Source organism: Oryctolagus cuniculus, chromosome 1 (assembly GCF_964237555.1).
Source record: "Oryctolagus cuniculus chromosome 1, mOryCun1.1, whole genome shotgun sequence".
Classification (NCBI taxonomy): Eukaryota; Metazoa; Chordata; class Mammalia; order Lagomorpha; family Leporidae; genus Oryctolagus; species Oryctolagus cuniculus.
The window spans coordinates 119,612,251-119,631,983 of record NC_091432.1 but is presented as its reverse complement, the minus strand read 5'-3'; the positions used below and the strand labels follow the sequence as shown (position 1 = coordinate 119,631,983).

Sequence of the window (19,733 nt, the reverse complement as noted above, 5' to 3'; positions counted from 1 at the left end):
AAACGAGATTTAGTATTTCTTGTCCTTTACTTCCTGGCAGCACCTGACACTTAATTCTACTCCGGTCCCTTCCTGGTTTCCCAGCTGCTCCTCTAATGGAAGCCTTTCCTCTGCCCACTCCCTGCATGCTGCTGCTGGTCGCTGGGGCTCCACTGCCCATTCATGTGACAAACCCCCTGTCCTCCCCACTGCTACAGCCTGAAATACTAATTACCTCCTAAACATGCCCACATCTCTATCTTTAGGTCAGGTCTCTGCTGGGCTCTGGCCCATGAGTTAGCCACTTAAAGCAGCTCTTTCATATTTGCTGGGACTGCAAGACAGTACTTAAAGGACAAAAAACAGTTCACCAACCTGCTTGGTATCACGTAGCTGAGATCTCTGCACAGCAGAAATAAGCTCTGAGTGCCAGATTAAAGGCGATTATTTCCTTCGGTTTCAAGCACCAAGAAAAGCATTTCCGATTTTGAAAAAACTGTCATATACTTCAGGGATGTTCTTTGCAGTACGTTCCTTGGATCCGTTTCAATCACACCTTAAGAACAGGAAAATAAATCACGGGGCCAGCATTGTGGTACAACTGGTTTGAGTCTGGCTGAATCACTTCCAATCCAGCTCCCTACTAATGCACCTGGGAGAGTGGTGGAAGATGGCCCAAGTGCTTGGGCCCCTGAGCCCATACAGGAGAGCCAGATGGAATTCCAACCTCCTGACTTCAGCATGGCCCAGCCCCAGCCATTGCAGCTATTTGCAGGAGTGAACCAGTGAACTGAAGACCTCTTTCTTCTGTCACTCTGCATTTCAAATAAATAAATCTCTAAAAAATAGAAGAGAAACGATGAACCAACAAGAACATAGGAAAGGTCTGTAACCTTAAACTAACACGCTATTCTTGGCAGGATATATATATAGTTTTAAATCTATTAATTAATAAATTTGAAAGGCAGAGCTATGGAGAGAGGGACAGAGAGACCCTCCATCCACTGGTTCACTCCCCAAATGGCCACAACAGCCAGCGCTGGGCCAGGCCAAAGCCAGTAACCAGGAACTCCATCCAGATCTCCCATGTGGGTGGCAGGGGCCTGAGTACTTGGGCCATCTTGTGCTGTTTTCCAGGCATGTAGCAGGTCGCGCTTTGGAAGTGGAGCAGCGGAGACTCAAATCAGTGCCCAGATGGGATGCTGCCACCTCAGGTAGTGGCTTAACTCACTACACCACAATGCTAGCCCCCATTTATTTATTTGAAAGGCAGAATCAAGGAGGGAGGGAGGGAGGGAGAGAGAGAGAGAGATTCCAACTACTGGTTCACTTCCCAAGTGACCACAATAGCCAGAGCTGGACCAGGGCAAAGCCAGGAGCCAGGAACTCTATTCTGGTCTCCAATGAGGTGTCAGGGGCCCAAGTACTTGTGTCATCATCTGTTGCATTCTCAGGCACATTAGCAGGGAGCCAGATGGGAAGCAGAGTAGCCAGGACTCAAACTGGTGCTCCAATATGGGATGCCGGCATCACAAGCGCTGGCTTGATCCTCTGCGCCACAATGCCAGGCCGCAGGATAATTCCCCAACAAAAATTAAGTGAAATGTATGCTCTTTGTTCTGTAAATGACTAGGAGCTGAGAATACCATGAAGACCAGAAACAAGAATCTCTGAAAGGTCCAAAAAAAATTAAAAAAAGAAAAAGTGATCATTCGCTACAGAGTACAGCCACTGGAAAGTCTGGGCTAACTCAGAAGAAGGAGCATTAAAAGCTTCACTTTGCTGAGCAGGTAGCAGCAGTCTTAAAAAGTGGCCAGTGAAAATAACTGAGCTCAAATACAACCAGGTGAGAGAAAGCAGCTAGAAGGTCTTAACAATATACTTTCCTAAGCAGTAAAGGAGGTCAGTGGAGGAATAAGGGGGCCAGCCAGGGCCCAAGTGAGACCGACACTTTATCTGGGAGGAAAGAGCAAAACATCCCACCAGAGACAGCCACTGCAGACATCTGGGACTACGTGAGGAGTTGTTTCCAAGAAGAGCTCTTGGAAGAAGTGGGAGCAGCCTGGGTCACAGGCGTATTGATTCAAAACACTCTCCGCATTAGTTTGCCTCTGCTTTCACACCATAAATCTCCTCATACATAACATCCCCTTCTTGGTGGTTTTTCTCCAGTTTGTTTGTTTGTTTGAAAGGCAGAGTTACAGGGAAAGAGACACATACACACAGAAATCTCCCACCCACTGGTTTACTCCCCAAATGGCTGCCCAAGTCAGGAGCCAGAACTCTACCCAGGTAGAGGGGCCTCAGTACTTGGGTCAACTTCCTCTGCTTTCCCAGGTGTTAGCAGGGAGTGGTATCAGAGTGGAGCAGCTGGGACTTGAACTGGTGCTCACATGGGATGCCTGCATCTTAGGCAGCAGCTTAACCTGCTTGCCATTCCTCCAGCCCCTTTTTTTCCAGTCTTTTTCCTTCATTTGCCTTAGTGGCCTAGCAATAAATAAATGTAAAAACACCAGGGCAGCTTGTGGATTCATCAGCAGGGCAGCAGCACGCGTCTCCACAGGAGAGCAAACAATGGAGCAGCACCTTTCTAGCAGCCGAGAGCAGCAAAGGGCAGGACAGATAAGGACCTAGCCCACCCGGTACCCACATGGACAGCACTCCTAGGGAATCTATAAAACTTCGGCAGAGCACCAAATGCTGGCAATAGATCTCACACCTGCTCCTTAGCCACAGAGTTAAAAACAGTGTCTCCAGGGCAAGGCTGACCCTTAAGGGACCTAAAGATAAATAAGCAAGAACTGAAGGGTACACTTCTGAAAATGAGGAAATCCACAGAAATTTCTGTCCCTCCATGTTTGATCTACAGGTATTATGGTACACAAATACAAGACTTGGTGGCTCTGTCCTTCACTGTTGGCCGCCTACTCTCTTTCCAAGTACCATATTAAAATGACAAGGGAGGGGCTGGCGCTATGGAGCAGCGGGTTAACGCCCTGGCCTGAAGCACCGGCGCGCCCGGTGGCTCCATTTCTGATCCAGCTCTCTGCTATGGTCTGGGAAAGCAGTAGAAGATGGCACAGGTCCTTGGGCCCCTGCACCCAAGGAGAGACCTGGAAGAAGCTCCTGGCTCCTGGCACAGCTCCGGCTGTTGCGCCAATTGGGGAGTGAACCATTGGATGAAAGACCTCTCTCTCTGCCTCTCCTCTCTCTGTGTACTCTTTCAAATAAATAAATAAATCTCTAAAAATAAAATGACAAGGGAGAATTTTTTCTACAGCTATAAAACCAAGAATGAAAATAGGAGAGAAGACTTCAGCAGTTTAGAGACTTTTTAATGAATGTAGGTGGAAAGCCAGCTTTAAATGCAAACTTGGAAATGTGGACTGGTATAAAGTCTCTTTAATGCATAAATTCTCTTTTGTACCCCCTGCTAAGTCATACCAATCTCATTTGTTTTCTCCATTTCCAAATCCAGAGGTTCAGAGAAAATGAACTGAACTCTGAAATGGCTCCAGAATCAAATACACCAGCAGGAACAAAGAAGAACTGAAAATAAGAATTGAGTCACAAGTTGCATTCTGAAAAGTGGCTTCCCCAAGCCCTCACCCTTGACCTAGCAATTGTTAACACTGTCAACTGAAGAAAGGCCAACAAACAAACACATGTACATGCACAAACACCTACCAAGAAGATGCAGCCTGGTATTTCACTCTTAAATAACAAAAAAGGAACAAACAGCCAGGGTCATTAGACATTTAAAAAATCCCAAGACAAAAAAGTTTGTTCCTTCCGTCAAGAAATTTTTAAGCATCACTAAGTTCCAGGCACTGCTCTACAAGTTGGAATTACTGCAGCAAACAAAACCAAACCAAATCTCTGCCTCATGGAATTTATACTGCAGGGGTAGGGGAGACAAGTAAGCAAAGTATGTGGCCTGTGTGGTGGGGATAAATGCTCTTAGAGAAAACCAAAGCAGGGGAGATGGGGATATGCACTTTCAAACACTCCCATCTAACAAGAAGAGCTATTAGGGCAAGTGTTGTGGCAGAGCAGGTTAAGCCACCGCTGGGGATGCCCACATCCCATCAACTACCTGGGATTGAGTCCCGCTTCCCCTTCTGAGTCATCTTCCTGCTAATAATATGCCTGGGAGGCAGCAGAAGACGGCCCAAGTACTTGGATGCCTGCCACCCCCGTGGGAGACCTGAATGGCGTCCATGGACCTGTTTTGGGATTGGCCCAATCGTGGCTGTTGGGAGCATTTGAGGAGTGAACCAGCAAACCGGAAGAGAAGATTCATTCTCATTCTCTCTCTCTCTCTCTCTCTCTCTCTCTCTCTCTCTCTCTCTCTCTCTCTCTCTCTCCTTCCCTGCCTCCCTCCCTCCCTCCCTGTCACTCTGCCATTCAAGTACAAATTCAAAAAAAAGAATGGATATTATGAAAAAGGATCAAAGGAAAAGGAAATTAGAGACATAGTGTAAGAACATGTCCCAGAACTGCAGGACATGGCTTTCTAGACTGAAAGGGCCCACTGAGAACCCAGCACAAGAGATGAAGAAATCCACAAGCATCACGAAACTGCAGCACCCCCGGACTAGAGAATACCCTCAGAGTTTCTTGGGAGACAGAAAACAAACAAAGCAAGGAGACAGAAAAACTCTGAATCACTATGCCAATGGAGCAATTACAAGTACCAGAAAACAGTACAATAATGCCTTTAACACTCTGGGGACAACTAGTCCCAACCTAGAAGTCTATAACCTGCCAACCGCCAAAGCAGTATGTGAGCAAATCAAAGTCATTCAAACAGTCCTTAGGAAACAACTGGAGTATGCCATCAAGGAAACAAACGACAGAAGCCCAGGAGGAGGAAGACAGGGCTCAAGACCAGCAGATGGGCAGGCTGAAAGAACACCTGGGCAGCTGTTCCCGGCAGGAACACTGAAGTAGGAGGAGGAAGAGGCAGGGCTCCAATAAACAACTGCAGGTGATACATTTGTGTTCATAAAAGAAAATGTCACTGATAAGAATGTGACAAATATGTTGGCACATTTGGGGTAAAATTAACAGTAGGTACATTAAAACTTGTAGGCAAGGCCAATGTCAACACTAGGAGGAGCATAGCTGCGGCAGATCCTCTGGCTCAACATCAAGCAGTATTGGCAGAGCCCTAAACACATACAAGCGGCCTGTTGTAGCCAGAGTACACTGCATTGTTAGGGGCAGGGAGTGTGGAAAGGCAGGGAAGTGGGAGGGTGGAAGAACTAGCAGGGAATCAACAGTCCCAGGGTCAGGGAGGAAAGGAGAAATAATAACACATCAAATGATATAGGAATTTGAGGATAATGCCAAGAGGAAAGAAGACAAAAACTGAGTAGCTCTCTAAAGAATGAAACTGTAAACCAGGCAGTGTGGAGGGAAACTGCTTTTCTCATTCCAAGTCTTGTACCATCTGACGTTCTACACCATACTTTTCTGACGTTTTACACCATATTTACAAATGACTGATTCAAGGGGAAAACCAGCAACATTTAAAATTAGGCATTGCTGTGGTGTTGCCGGTAAAGCCGCTGCCCATATGGGCACTGGTTCCACCCTGGCTGCTCCACTTCCAATTCAGCTCTAGGCTATGGCCTAGGAAAGCAGAAGATGGCCCAAGTCCTTGGGCCCCTGCACCCACAGGGGAGACCTGGGAGAAGCTCCTGGCTCCTGACTTTGGATCAGCGCAGCCCTGGCCATTGCGGTCATTTGGGGAGTGAACCAGTGGATGGAAGACCTCTCTCTGCCTCTGCCTCAGCCTCTGCCTCTCTAACTCTGCCTTTCAAATAAATAAACAAATCTTTTTAAAAATAATAATAAAAAAAACAGGAAAGAAAAAAAAAACAAACCAGGCCATTCCTACGCTTTTAGGAAATTTCCTTTTTTCTGGTATATCCACAAATTAAAGACCATCCAGCCCAAACCCCCAGAGTGCTCGTTGGTCAGACAGGAGACAGGCAGGAAAAGTGATTTCTGGGCCCAAACTCAACTGTACTGAATCAAAACTTGTAGGGACAGGCTTTTGACCAAGCAGTTAAGTGGCCTGCATCCGTTTCCCAGCTCTACCTCCTACCTCCCACTTCCTGCTAACGTGGACCCATGAAGGCCGTGATGATGACTCAAATGGTGGGATTCCTGACACTCAGCAAGAATGGGGTGTGTTCTAGCTCCCAGGTTTGTCTCTAGCCCAGCCCCAGCCCACTTAGCTGCAGGTATTTTGGGAGTAAATGAGTAGCTGGGAGCTTTCGCTCTCTGCATTTCAAATAAATGAATGAAAAATGAAAACATTTTTAGAGCAATGATCTGGTAATCCATATAAGCAGGTTTAAAAGTGCCTCAGTGATTCTTATCATTAAGCAAGTTGGGGAGAAGTTAACTAGCAGACTGGGGTTAGTAAACTGTGTGTGGAACTGGTTTTCTGAATCTGTTAACTGTTTAGTTTTCCTAATGCCTAGTGCTAGTTATTTTTATTAATCTAAGGGTACCATTAGAACAGCACTGTCAAATTTTAACAATGAAAACACAAACAATTATTCTTACTTCAAATTCTGAAATAATGCAGAAAACAGGTTTATTCTACTTAAGCAACTGCCTGTTGCAAATACCTTCTTGAATTTCTCTGGAGACCCGACAGCCTCTGTTTTTTATCCAATCTCATAGTTTATTTTCATTTTTATCTTTTTAAAGATTTATTTATTTATTTGAAAGGCAAAAAAGTGGAGCAGCCGGGACTGGAACTGGTGCCTATACGGGATGCCAGCACTGCAAGCAGTGGTGTTACCCGCTTCATCACAGCAATGGCCCCTATAATGCCTTAAATGCATGGTTCTTCAGTTTGTTTTCATTTGACAGAGAGACAGACAAATCTCACATCTACTGGTTTACTCCCCCTGCCCACACAGCTGGGGCTGGGCCAGGCTGAAGCCAGAAGCCAGGAACTCCACCCGAGTCTCCTTTGTGGGTGGCAAGGACCACTTGACTACTTGAGGTATCTTCTGCCATCTCACAAGGTACACATTAGCAGGAAGCAAAGCCAGGACTCAAACCAAGGCATACGGGAGTCTCAAGTGGCTCCTTAGCCACTGCACCAAGCACCCATCCCCTTTACAGTTTTGAAAATGCTCTAACGCAGTATTATTTTAACCTGTAATCATGACATACTACTAGTAATCTGAGTGTGTACTACATATCAGGCACTGCATATAGTTATCATGTCGCTTTTTTTTCTTTTCTTTCTTTTTTATTTGAAAGGCAGAGTTATATAGAGATCTTCTATCCGCTGGTTCACTTCCCAAATGGCCACAAACACCCAGGGCTGGCCCAGGCTGAAGCCAGAAGCCAGGAGCTTCTTCCAGGCCTCCCGCATGGGTGCAGGGGCCCAAGCACTTGGACCATTCTCTACTGCTTTCCCAGGCACACTGGCAAAGAGCTGGATCAGAAGTGGAGCAGCAGGGACTGAAACCGGCGCCCATATGGGATGCCGGCACTGCAAATGGCAGCTTAATCCGTGTTACCCCATAAGCACTGGCCCCCACCTTGTTGCTTTCCATGACAATCTCATTAAGTAGGTATTATTAATCCCATTACATATATGCAGAAATTGAGGCTGGGACACTTAGATGCTTATAAAAGACAAAGCCTGCTGCAAACTCCAGTCTGTTTTCAAAGCTCATGCTCTTTCTAAATATTATGATGTTCGTTTCCTGTAAGCACTGGAATATCAGAGATCATCTAGTCATTCATCCCCCTTTCTTTTCTAGGCGAGAAATTTAAGGTCCAAATTTGGAAGCAAATTGTCAAACATGGCAGAATTAGACTAAATTTCATGTCTTGACCGTCAACCCATTTATGACCTTTCAACATATATATGCTGAGCCTGGCACCATGGTGTAGCAGGTAAAGCCGCCACCTGCAGTGCTGGCATCCCATATAGGCACCATTCAAGTCCCAGCTGCTCCACTTCCAATCCAGCTCTCTGCTATGGCCTGGGAAAGCAGTGGAGGACGGCCCAAGGACCCTGCACCCGTGTGGGAGCCCCAGAGGAAGCTCCTGGATCCTGGCTTCAAATCAGCACAGCTTGGGCTGTTGTGGCCAACTGGGGAGTGAACTGAGGAGGTTTGAAGACCTCTCTCTCTCTGCCTCTCCTTCTCTTTCTGTGTAACTCTGACAAATAAATAAATAAATAAATCTTAAAAAAAAAAAAAAAAAAAACCATATATATAGACCTGGTGCTGTAACACATGCTGGGAATGGCTAAGGGCTGCTGAATAGTGACTGTATATTAGGCTCTGTGAAACTGCCTTCACATGAATCTCCTAAAGCAGTATCATCCACATTTTACAGGATACAAAAAACCAAGTACAAGGTTAAGTAACATGCATAAGGTTACACCACCAGCAATGGCAGACAGGATATGAAACCCTGACTGCAAGTGCAAGCTCTTGGCCACTGTGCTCTATCATCCTCACTGTTCACTGCCCTTTCTGTCGCCTGCCCATATGGTACCATTCTTCTCACTAAAAGCATATGCATGTTGGGGTAACTCTGCAAAGTAAGTGGCATAGGCAAAGACTTCTTAGAAAAGACCCTTGAAGCACAGGCCTTCAAAGACAAAATTGACAAGTGGGATCACATCAAGCTAAGAAGCTTTAGCACTGCAAAAAACAGTCATGAAAAAGAAGAGGCAATCGACAAAACGGGGAAAATATTTGCAAACTATTCAACTGATGAAGGGTTTACATAATCTATAAAGAGCTCAAGAAATTCAACAACAAAACAAAACATCTAGTTAAGAAATGGGCAAAGGACTTAAACAGGCATTTTTCAAAAGAGGAAATTCAAATGGCCAACAGACACTGCTCAGGATCACTAGCCATCAGGCAAATGTAAATCAAAACCACAATGAGGTTTCACCTCACTCCAGTTAGAATGGCTCTCATATAGAAACCAACAAATGACAAATGCTGGCGAAAATGTGGGGAAAAAGGTATCCTAATCTACCACTGGTGGGAATGTAAACTGGTGCAGCCACTGTGGAAGACAGTATGGAGATACTTCGAAATCTGAATATATACCTATCATATGACCCAGTCATTCCACGCCTATGAATTTCCCAAACCAAAAGAAATCAGCATATGAAAGAGTTATCTGTACCCCCTCATGTTCATTGTAGAACAATTCACAATAGTTAAGATATGGAATCAATCCAGATGTCAATCAACTTGGATAAAATAATTATGGTATATATACACTATGGAATACTATTCAGCTGTAAAAAAAAAGGAAATCCTGTCTTTTGCAACAAGATGGACGCAATCAGAAACCATTATACTTAGTGAAATAAGCTAGTCCAAAAAGACAGATATCATATGTTTTCCCTGATCCCAGGTAACTAACAGAGCACCTAGCATGCAGTGCATCAGATTGAAATGGACGTTCTGAGATTCCATGATTGTTTACAGCCCTTGTTTCTTCCACTGAGGAACAGCATTTTTTTCCTCCACACTATTTGTTGAACTCTTTTACTCAGTATAGGGTTAATTTTACTATCATTAAGTAAACTGAAAATAGATCTTTGTAAAAATTAAGAGTGGGAATGGGAGAGGGAGGAGGAAGAAGGGTTGGAGCATGAGGGAGAGGGACAGTAAGATGGGAAGTATCACTATGTTACTAAACAGGTATATATGAAATACATGAAACTTGTATAATGAATAAAACTTATAAAATTTAAAAAAAGCATATGCATGGAGACCGACATTGTGGTGCAGTGGGTTAAGACTCTGTTTGTGACTCTGGCATCCTATATTGGACGCAGTTTCAAGTTTCCGTTGCTCTTCCTGCTACTGCATCTGGGAAGGTAGAAGAAGATGGCCCAAGTGCTTGGGAACCTGCCATCCACGTGGGAGACCAGGATGGAGTTCCCAATTCCTGGCTTCAGCCTGGCCCATGCAGCCATATGGGTAGTAAACCAGCAGATGGCAGATTTCTCTCTGTTTCTCCCTCTCTCACTCTACCTTCCAAATAAAAATAAATACATCTTTTTTTAAAAAAATAAAAGTGTATGCATGATATGTGACTCTTTCTTAGAGCCTGATCAAACTAATCAACTGCTAAAAAGTAAAGAAAAAGGGGGGAGGGGAATAGGAAACCTGTACCCTGATGGGTTGTTTGGTGTTGTGAAGAAATACATTTTTAAGATGTTATCATGTTGCTGTGGTTATATTACAAACAAGTCCTTGCAGTGCCAGCAAGGTGGTGCAGTGGGTTAAGCTGCTGGCCGGCGTTCCACATGAGCACTCGTTTGAGGCCCATGTGCTCCACTTCCAATCCAGCTCCCGGATAATGTGCCTGAGAAAACAGCAGAAGACAGCCCAAGTGCTCGAGCCCCTGCTGCCCATGTGGGAAACTCGGATGGAAGTCCAGGCTCCTGGCTTTGGCCTGGCCCAGCCCTGGCTGTTGTAGTTATTTGGGGAGTGAACCAGCACATAGAAGACCTCTGTATCTGTCTGTCTCTATCTCTGTAACTCTGCCTTTCAAAAAATTAAATAATGCATATATTAAAAAAAAAAAAGTCCTTGAGGTGGGCATTGTGGCCCAATGGGCTAAGTCACTGCCTGAGACTCTGAGATTTCTGCATCTCATATTAGAGTGTCAGTCAGAGACTGCTTCCAATCCAGCTTTCTGCTAATGCATCCTGGGAGGAGTGGACAATCATCAAAGTGCCTGGGCTGCTGCCACCCACATGGGAACCAAGATGAAGTCCTAGGCTCCTGGCTTTGGCCTGGCCCAGCCCTGGTTGTTGCATGCATTTTGGGAGTAAACCAGTGGATAGAAGACCTCTCTCTCTCACCTTCTCCCTATTACTCTGCCTTTCAAGTAAATGAAAATAAATAAATATTTTTAAAAAAAGTCAATGAATCCTCAACTTTTACAAATGAGGTGATATGTAGGATTTGCTTCACAACCATCTGGAGGCCAGAACAGGGTTTGGGGTGCTGTAGAACAAGACTGACCCATGTAGGGTGACAGAAGACACTAGCTTAAAAGTACAACATGGGGGGGGGGGTCATCACAGTATCTTGCTCTATTTCTGTAAATGTCTGAAACCTTCTACAACTTCAAAAAAAAGTAAGAGTGAAAAAGACCTGGGGAAATGATATTAACATATGTTGGGGGAAGAACTAGGAATGCTTTCTTCCCATTTTATTATTATTATTATTATTATTTTTAATTTGAGAGGAAGCAAAGCGAGCAGAGGGAGAGAATGCTCCAATCTGCTGGTTCACCCCTGAAATGTCCACAAGGCCCAGGCTGGGCCAGGTCAAAGGCAGGAACTCAACCCTTATCTCCCACCTGGGTGGCAGGAACACAACTACACGGGCCACTGTCACTGCCTCTGGAGTCCTCCGTTTGCAGAAACTGAGTGTTAAATCCAGGCATTCTGATGTGGGCTGAGGGCATCTTAACTGCCAGGTTAAACACACACCCTCTTGGCTCTACTTTTTTCACATTTTCTATCAGTATTACTTTTATACTGGAACACATAAATAAACTACGTAAAGAAATTCACATGCTCCTGGTAGGCTGATCTTCCCTCTATGTTCTGTAAACAAGCAGACCAAGCTAGACCATAACCTAACAGGGTCAAAACATCAGGACCAGCAGCATGTCCCCTGTCTTTCCCAGTTAACTCCCTGAGAAAGGGCACTCTGTAAGAACAAGTATGGACTTTAAGTATAAACTAGCCAAGAGCACAGAGGCACATAAGCGCAAAACAGATAAGAAACCAATGATACAGTTCCTCTTCACATTTAGGCAGAGTTTGGATCAAAGATCTTCCAAGTGGAAAGCTGACCTTCCCAATGGGCAGACAGGTCACAGGGTGGGGATCTACCCCCCGAGCCTTTGAGACCACGGAAGACCAGAGCTCCCAGGGTCAGATGCCTTCTAAGGCCACCTCCACTTTTCTCCAGTGATGGAACAATGACTTCCAAAAGCACCATATGATAAAAGCTTGGGAAGCACTGGTTTAAGCTAGATCTGCATTCCTCAAAAGCTAAATAAAGGCTACTGAGAGGCAATAGTATGATGGAATCAAAACGACTATTTGGAAAAAGACCTAATTATCACCTCATAGGTCTATACTACATATCAAAGGTGGGCAAACTTTTTGTTGCTGTAGTTGGCAAGGGCCATCTGGATATTTACATTATTTGTGAGCCACACAAAATTATCAACTTAAAAATTAGCTTGCTGCAGATTTATTGGCTTTCGAGTCACACCTGCAGGCTTTATACAGTTCTCACCTCTGCTATATATAATTTGCACCCCCTCCTACACCTCACTTAGGAAATCTTTATATTCCTACATTACTCAATGAAATAACCTCCAAATATAAATGTTAGCTCAGTGGCCTAAAGTAAAATTCTGGAGACAGAAGCACAATTGGACTCTCTGTATCAATGCTAAATGTACTCTAGATAAGTTTGAAAAACACTTCATTTGTTAATATTGAAAATGAAGTACTGGCTGGTGCCGTGGCTCACTACGCTAATCCTCCGGCTGTGGTGCCGGCACACCAGGTTCTAGTCCTGGTTGCTCCTCTTCCAGTCCAGTTCTCTATGGCCCGGGAAGGCAGTGGAGGATGGCCCAAGTGCTTGGGCCTTGCACCCGCATGGGAGACCAAGAGGAAGCACCTGGCTCCTGGCTTCGGATTGGCATAGTTCCAGCCATGGTGCAGCACCGGCCATAGCGGCCATTTGGGGAGTGAACCAACGGAAGGAAGACCTTTCTCTCTAACTCTGCCTGTCCAAAAAAAAAAAAAAAAAAAAAAAAAAAAAGAGAGAGAGAAAAGAAAATGAAGTACTTAAGTGTCAGCAGAAAATTTTCATAGAATAGGAGCTTAGAGCTGTAAAGCTCATTTTTTTTTTTAAAAGATTTATTTACTTATTTGAAAGAGTTACAGAGAGAGAGGAGAGACAGAGATAGAGGTCTTCCATCAGGTGGTTTACTGCCCAAATGGCTACAACGGCTGGGGTTGGGGCAGGCCAAAGCCAGGAGCTACTTCCAGGTCTCACAAGTGACTGAAGGGGCCCAAGCACTTGGGTAATCTTCCACTGCTTTCCCAGGCCATTAACAGAGAGCTAGATTGGGAGTGGAGCAGTTGGGACTTGAACTGGTGTCCATACAGAATGCCAGCATTGCAGGCATCAGCTTAGCCAGCTATACCACAGTACCTGCTCCAAAGCCCATCTTTTAAATGGCAAAAAAAACAAAAAACAAAAAAAAAAAAAAAAAACAAAAAAAAAAACAAAAACCAAACAAACCTGAAGCCCAAATTATTTCTTCATTTCAGCTGAACAGGAACTAGTCTCCAGAGCTCCTGGCTCCAAAGACTGACTTTCCAGGATACCTCCAGACAGTTCCTGCTAATTGTGACTTTTAATCTTTCTAAAACCATAAAACAATGTCCAAGCACTTCCTGCTCTTCAAGGAAGCAGACTCTCTTGTTAATCTGCAACTAGCAAATCACTGTTTGAGAACTGCAATTTAGCTTTACTCCACTAATTAACTTTAAATTTGTGGTACTTAAATATATATATATGTTCCTTTACAAGTTCTTGTTTATTTTTGTGAAATACTAAGGCGACTTTTTTGTTTCTGCATAGATGAGGAAATACCTTCAAAGCAAGCTATCAGGTTCTTTATTATGGTTATTTTAGGGGCACATATTGGGCTTGATCAAAATCTGTGTAAACAAGTCATGTTTGAACAGAGCTGTACTCTGTAAGAATGAAACACCACTAACAGAATTTCCTTCCTTATAAAAACAGATCAGACAAGAGGAGTCCCCAGCCAGTAAGAGAACGTGAGATGGGTGCAGAAGTAGAAATATGAACAGGCTAAAATAGCATCAGTTGAATGAGGAAGAGGAAGAAGGCATTAAGGAGATAAACACACACACACACACAGACATGACATTTGCATAAATCCTTCATACACAGAGAGCAACTCTAAATCACCAATTGCCTAGACTCAGGGAAGAAATATTAAGGAAGCTGTAACTTCTGCATCCATACTGGCTAAAGCTGTCCTGTGCTACCAAGCAAAAAAACCGCTGCATTCTTTACATTTCTCTTACCAGTTTCAACAAGAAAAACGTAAGCCTTCCTTCTCCAGGAAAAAAAGTGAGCGGTGTTTTTAGTCTTTAGCACTACAGTGTGTGTCTTGAAACTCGAGGACACAAGCCTGCATCGCTGGCGGTGACATATGAGTGGGTTTCTCATTTTGTCTCCGGCCAGTTCTGCAAGAACAGTGTTGATTCTTGAAAGCTATAGGAAAGGGTAATGCTGAACCATGTTCTCCCTGCACCCATCACCCCTCCAAAACCTTGAAAGTCCTATCCCCCACAATGGTTTGCAATGAATGTAATGCTCTGAAGTTCAGAGTCTTTGGAAAAGGGGGCTCTAGGCACCTAAGGTATGAGTGAATTACAACAGATGAGTGAAATCAGAGGCTGGGTCTGGGTCATATCAGAAAAAGGTAACTCGTTTATGGTGGAATTTCTGAACTTTTCTAGATCTATGCCCCAGCTGTGAATTTGCAGAAATAAAACAGGAGATACACAGGTTGCTTTTAGTCTCCCTTGGGGTTCTTGCCATTTACATTAGATCACCTGCCTCCTTATGGAAATGTACACAAGCCTTCTTTCCCACTCCTTACAAACAGATTGACCCCTACCTTCACTCTTCAGGTCAAAGGCTGACAGAAGTAAGAACACTCACAATCTCCAGACTCACCTCACACACACCCAGGAGGCACTTCAGCCATCTAACAAATATTTGTGAGTTTACCACGTGCCAGGTGTGAGGATAAAAAAAAAAAAAAAAAGGACTCAAGGGACTCACAGACCAGCAGCATAACTCACAATCACTTCAAACTCAGGGGACAGTGTAAGTCCACTGCAGGGGGAGAAAGACCAGGGGATGGAGCATGACCTCATCACTGACCACCCAGACTGCAGCACGTGGCTGGTCTCCCCGCTACCGAACTCTTTCCTTTTCAATCTGCCCTGCATTTCAGCTGCCAGAACCAAATCTAGAATTCCACTTTCAAGAGGCTTCAAAGCCTCCCTCCTGCTCGTCACATCTCCTTAGAGAAGTCTTCCACAGGGTAGCTAGCTCCCCGCTTCAACTTTGTTTCCTGCTCAATATGGCTCCCTTCTGTCAATCCCTTTCGGAGAGGTAGGAGCCAAGCCTAATTCAAGTGTCTGCTCCTCGACCCCTGAGCAGGCTTCATTCTAGGCACTTCCTAAACACCGTGTCCTCTATGTCAATACAGACCCATTAACTGTCAGGACACTCTGTCAGACCTCCGCATTAGCGTGCTTCCTCACACCGGGCATGCTATTTCCCAAGGTACTTTTAACATTCCCATCCCAAACAGATGTTCCTCTTCCCAGCCACCCGTAGTGCAGTCAGAGGAAATCGCCTGCAGCTCGGGCCCGGGCGTCCCAACCTCGCGTCTTCTAAGAGACGGAGAGAGGGGTTTGGGGCTGTTGCAAACTACGAAGGGGAAAAAAGCAAGCGAGCAAGAGGGAGAAGGGAAGGTCTGTGCTCTGGGAGGAGCTGGGAGAGCGCGGGGAGGAGACCCCCAGGAATGACTCCTTGAGGGAGGGCAGAAGAAAGCTGTGGACTAGGGACTCTGGATAAGGAAGAGGTCGCCAACCCCGCTAAGGGTGGACAGGTTCCACCGTCAAACAAAGACGCCGGGAGTCGGAAGGTGAGGGTGGAGAGGCTACAGAGATCCGGGCATCTCCGAAGGTCGAGCGGCAAGGAAGCAAGCCGGGACACGACGCGTGCCTCGGGAGATGCGGTTGCCAAGAGGGACGAGGTAGGTGACCAGGACGGCTCTAGGGCGAGCGGTTATGGGGCACGGCTTCTAAGGGGGCGCGGGGGCGGGGAGGTGTTTTTGAGTGGGATCGTGTCCCAAACGGAGAAACGTTTCCCACGGCAGTGTTCCCCGAAAAGGGAAATCCCGGGGATGCGGACAACGTTCAAGGGTTGAAGGACCAGCATTTCCCAGCCCCAGCCCGGCTTCCCTACACACTCACCGCGTCTCCTCCAAACGCCACCGCTCCAGCTGCAGCTACCGGCTGGCGCAGCCGCACAGAGCGCGCCCCGCCCCACGTGACTCGACTAAGCCCGGCCCCTCCCACGTGACCCACAAGGCACGCCCACCCCGGCCTTCCTTACGTCACTGTGCTCCACGTGCTCTGGCTTCACCCCGCCCTCCTTTCAAGATGGCGGTGCTTGGTTGTGGCGCGTCCGGCCTCCGGGCCAGGGGTCGTGGCTTGCGTTTGGAGAGTTTCTTCCCTGTTGTCTCAAAGCCATTTTGTTCAACCGCTGCTGCGTCTAGGCCCCTGGATGCTCAACGATTAGCGGAGAAGCTCCGAGCCCAGAAACGGGAAGAAAAGCTGAAGGAGCGGGTGAGGACCACAACTCCCGAGAGGCAGTGCGCTCACCGGTTTCCCTGGCAGGGAGAGAGGCCGGAGGGTCCTCTGACGGATAGTAAGTAGGTGATGAGGACAGATGGTGGAGAGTGGGGAGAAAGCGGAGGGGAGCGGTGTCTTCCCGCGGCCTGGATCCTCAACTTCTGCCAGGCTCAGCCCTAACCACCGCGTGGTAGGCAGGCAGGACGCAAACCACCCACGCGCTCGAGGTACCGAGGAAGGTGCACCCCCTTCCCAGACGCTGTGCAGGGCCTTCCTCACCAGGCGCTTCCCCTGCTGCTGCTCTCTCCCCAGGTGCCCACAAACCCTGTTCAGCGGAGGGTGCGAGAGTTAGTGCGGTTCACACAGCAGCTGCAGCGAGTCCACCCGAACGTGCTTGCCAAGGCACTGAGCCGAGGGATCCTCCACCAGGACAAGGACCTTGTGGTCATCAGCAAGCCCTACGGTCTGCCTGTGCACGGTAAGGGCCCTGTGGGAAAGGGGCGGGGAGCTGCTGCTGCTGCTTTGCGCTGCCGGAGGCAACGCTGACGCACCAGCCCCAAACCCTTGCTTTCAGGTTAATCAAGGCTTTGCAGAGTGTTAGCCCTTCTAAGACACTATTGAGTGGGGGCCGGCGCTGTGGTGCAGTGGGTTAACGCCCTGGTCTGAAGCCCCGGCATCCCATATGAGCGCCAGTTGGAGTCCTGCTGCTCCACTTCCCATCCAGCTCTCTGCTATGGCCTGGGAAAGCAGTAGAAGATGGCCCAAGTCCTTGGGCCCTTGCACCCGCATGGGACACCTGGAAGAAGCTACTGGCTTCTGACCTCGGATCGGCGCAGCTCCGGCCATTGCAGCCAATTGGAGAGTGAAGCAATGGATGGAAGATCTCTATCTCTCTGCCTCCTTCTCTCTCTGTGTAACTCTGACTTTCAAATAAATAAAAGAAAAAGAAGAGAGACTATTGAGGATGCACAGATAAGTAAGACAGTTCTCACCTTCTGAACTGTGGACAGTCAGCAGTGATTGCCCAAGATACTCCATGCGTGCAGACCCGCACAGGGATCTCTGCAGAGAACTAAAAAAAAAAAAAAAAAAACAAAAAGCCTGTGTGCTTTTGACCTTCAAGTCAGTTTCCAACAAAACTAGGGAAGAGAAAATAATATATAACAAAAGGAAAAAAATGAAAGGAACGAGTATTTGTGTGTTAGTGTGTACCCAACATAAAAACCCCAGAATGCCTGGAACGGAATAAACACTCAGATGTCCTTGAGTAAATGTTGAATGTAGTTGTTGGGAACAGCCGAGTTGAGTCAGGGAAGATTGATAGAAAAAAAAGAATTTGTGTTGCGGAGGGGAAAAGCATGTTATAGCTAGAAGAACATGATGCTTTGGGGGAAGTGTGGAATTGATTGTACATGAAGAAAAAAATGAAAGCAGTAATCTGTCCAAGGTCAAATGGCATGTGAGTGAACTAGAACCCAGGAATGCCTAATCCCCAAGCCCACCTTCTGTTTGTTTGTTTGTTTGTTTTTTAAGAATCATTTTATTTATTTGAAAGACCGAGTTACAGAGAGAGGTAGAGCCAGAGAGAGAGAGGGCTTCCATTCTGCGGGTACACTCCCCAAATGACCGCAATGGCCAGAGCTGAGCTGATCTGAAGCCAGGAACCAGGAGCTTCTTCCAGGTCTCTCACACGGTTCAGGGGCCCAAAGACCTGGGCCATTTTCCACTGCTTTCCCAGGCCATAGCAGAGAGCTGGATTGGAAGAGGAGCAATCAGGACGCAAACCAGCACCCACATGGGATACCAGTGCTGCAGGCTGGGGCTTTAACCCACTATGCCACAGTGCCGGCCCCCAAGCCCATCTTCTTAACCACTCTCCTCTAATGCCACAGGAGGGCCCATGGTCTTGCCAGGTGTGTCTAACGAGAATGCCACATGCTCTAGGACCGTGCTTCTCATGCTTTAATATGCTTAAAAAAGATTTATTTATTTATTTGAGAGGCAGAGAGAGAGAGATTGAGATCCTCCATCTGCTGATTCACTCCCCAGATGGCTTCAGTGGCCAGGGCTGAGCCGATCTGAAGCCAGGAGCCAAGAACTTCCTCCAGGTCTCCCATGCGGGTGCAGGGGCCCAAGGACTTGGGCCATCTTCTGCTTTCCCAGGCCACAGCATAGAGCTGGATGAGAAGTGGAGCAACTGGGACTCGAACCAATGCCCATATGGGATGCCGGCACTGCAGGCAGCGGCTTTACCCACTATGCCACAACACCGGCCCCTTTAATATACTTCTGAGTCACATGAATGCTTTGTTAAAATGCAGGTTTGAATTAGTCTGGGTTGGAGGCCAGAGGTTCCATTTCCAAGCTTTCTAGACACAGGAATGTTGCTAGTCACTAAGCCACATTAGTACTCTCACTGTAGAAAACACTGACTGTTTATTTAGTAGGGGCTTTTTTTCTCTAGAAGAGTTGCTGGGTGAGATCTTTTCCTGGGTACTCAAACCTCTGGCTTTTCCCTGTGAAGGTGGCCCTGGGGTCCGGCTGTGTATCAGTGATGTGCTGCCTATCTTGGCAAAGATGCTTCGCGGCCACAAGGCAGAACCCTTGCATCTGTGCCACCGGCTGGACAAAGAAACCACAGGCGTGATGGTGTTGACTTGGGAGAAGGAAGTGGCACATCAAGTCCAAGAGTTGTTTCGAACGCGTCAGGTGGTCAAAAAATACTGGTAAGTGGCCCATGCATGGCAGTAAAGGGGTGTAAATAGAGGCATCCCTTTCATGTGTTCGTGTTATGTAGCAGGAACTCCTGTAATACTAGTTGAAGGCACCATACCTTAGTGAGGATATAAAAAGTATGTGATACGACTTTGGTGTTTCAAATATTAAGAGTGCACTGTACATAAAAATTATCAAAAATTTGTTATGCAAGTAATACTCTTGTGATTTCATACCTGTGCTAAAATAGTCAGATAACAAAGATAACCAAAAACAAAAGCAAAAAAACCCTGGAGAATCCATCCACTCTGCTATGATGGTCTCTTTCTTTGTTGTGGCAATCCCCATGACCAGTTTATATTTTATTCTTCTTGTTCTACACTTGATCTTAGCCAAAAGGCTGAGAAGCAACTCAGTGCATTTATGTTCAGGTGTACTATTTACAGCCTCAGTATATCTATAACACACACACACACACACACACACACACACGTTTACTTAACTG

The 19,733-nt window shown here is 46.3% G+C and overlaps 2 protein-coding genes across 9 annotated transcripts in view; one reads left to right on the top strand and one right to left on the bottom strand.

Moving 5' to 3' along the window:
- Positions 1-16,239, bottom strand: part of FAM118B (family with sequence similarity 118 member B) — a 51,631-nt gene extending 35,392 nt beyond the window's left edge. For 2 of the 6 annotated variants that reach the window (XM_008259450.4, XM_017342643.3), the window contains exons 1-2: positions 16,133-16,227; positions 355-535 (exon numbers count right to left, since the gene is read on the bottom strand). The gene's annotated coding sequence lies outside the window, so the exon portion shown is untranslated. Of the gene's footprint in view, positions 1-354; positions 536-16,132 lie in introns of all 6 variants that reach the window. The other 4 variants (XM_070048285.1, XM_070048290.1, XM_008259444.4 and 1 more) reach the window with 3 other exon arrangements.
- A 31-nt stretch (positions 16,240-16,270) lies between these two features.
- Positions 16,271-19,733, top strand: part of RPUSD4 (RNA pseudouridine synthase D4) — a 37,657-nt gene continuing 34,194 nt past the window's right edge. The window contains exons 1-3 of one of the 3 annotated variants that reach the window (XM_002708305.5): positions 16,271-16,507; positions 16,826-16,991; positions 19,038-19,239. In XM_002708305.5, coding sequence (XP_002708351.3) covers positions 16,322-16,507; positions 16,826-16,991; positions 19,038-19,239 — 554 coding nt within the window. In that variant the 5' untranslated portion in view covers positions 16,271-16,321. The remainder of the gene's footprint in view (positions 16,508-16,825; positions 16,992-19,037; positions 19,240-19,733) is intronic. The other 2 variants (XM_051848048.2, XM_051848054.2) reach the window with 2 other exon arrangements.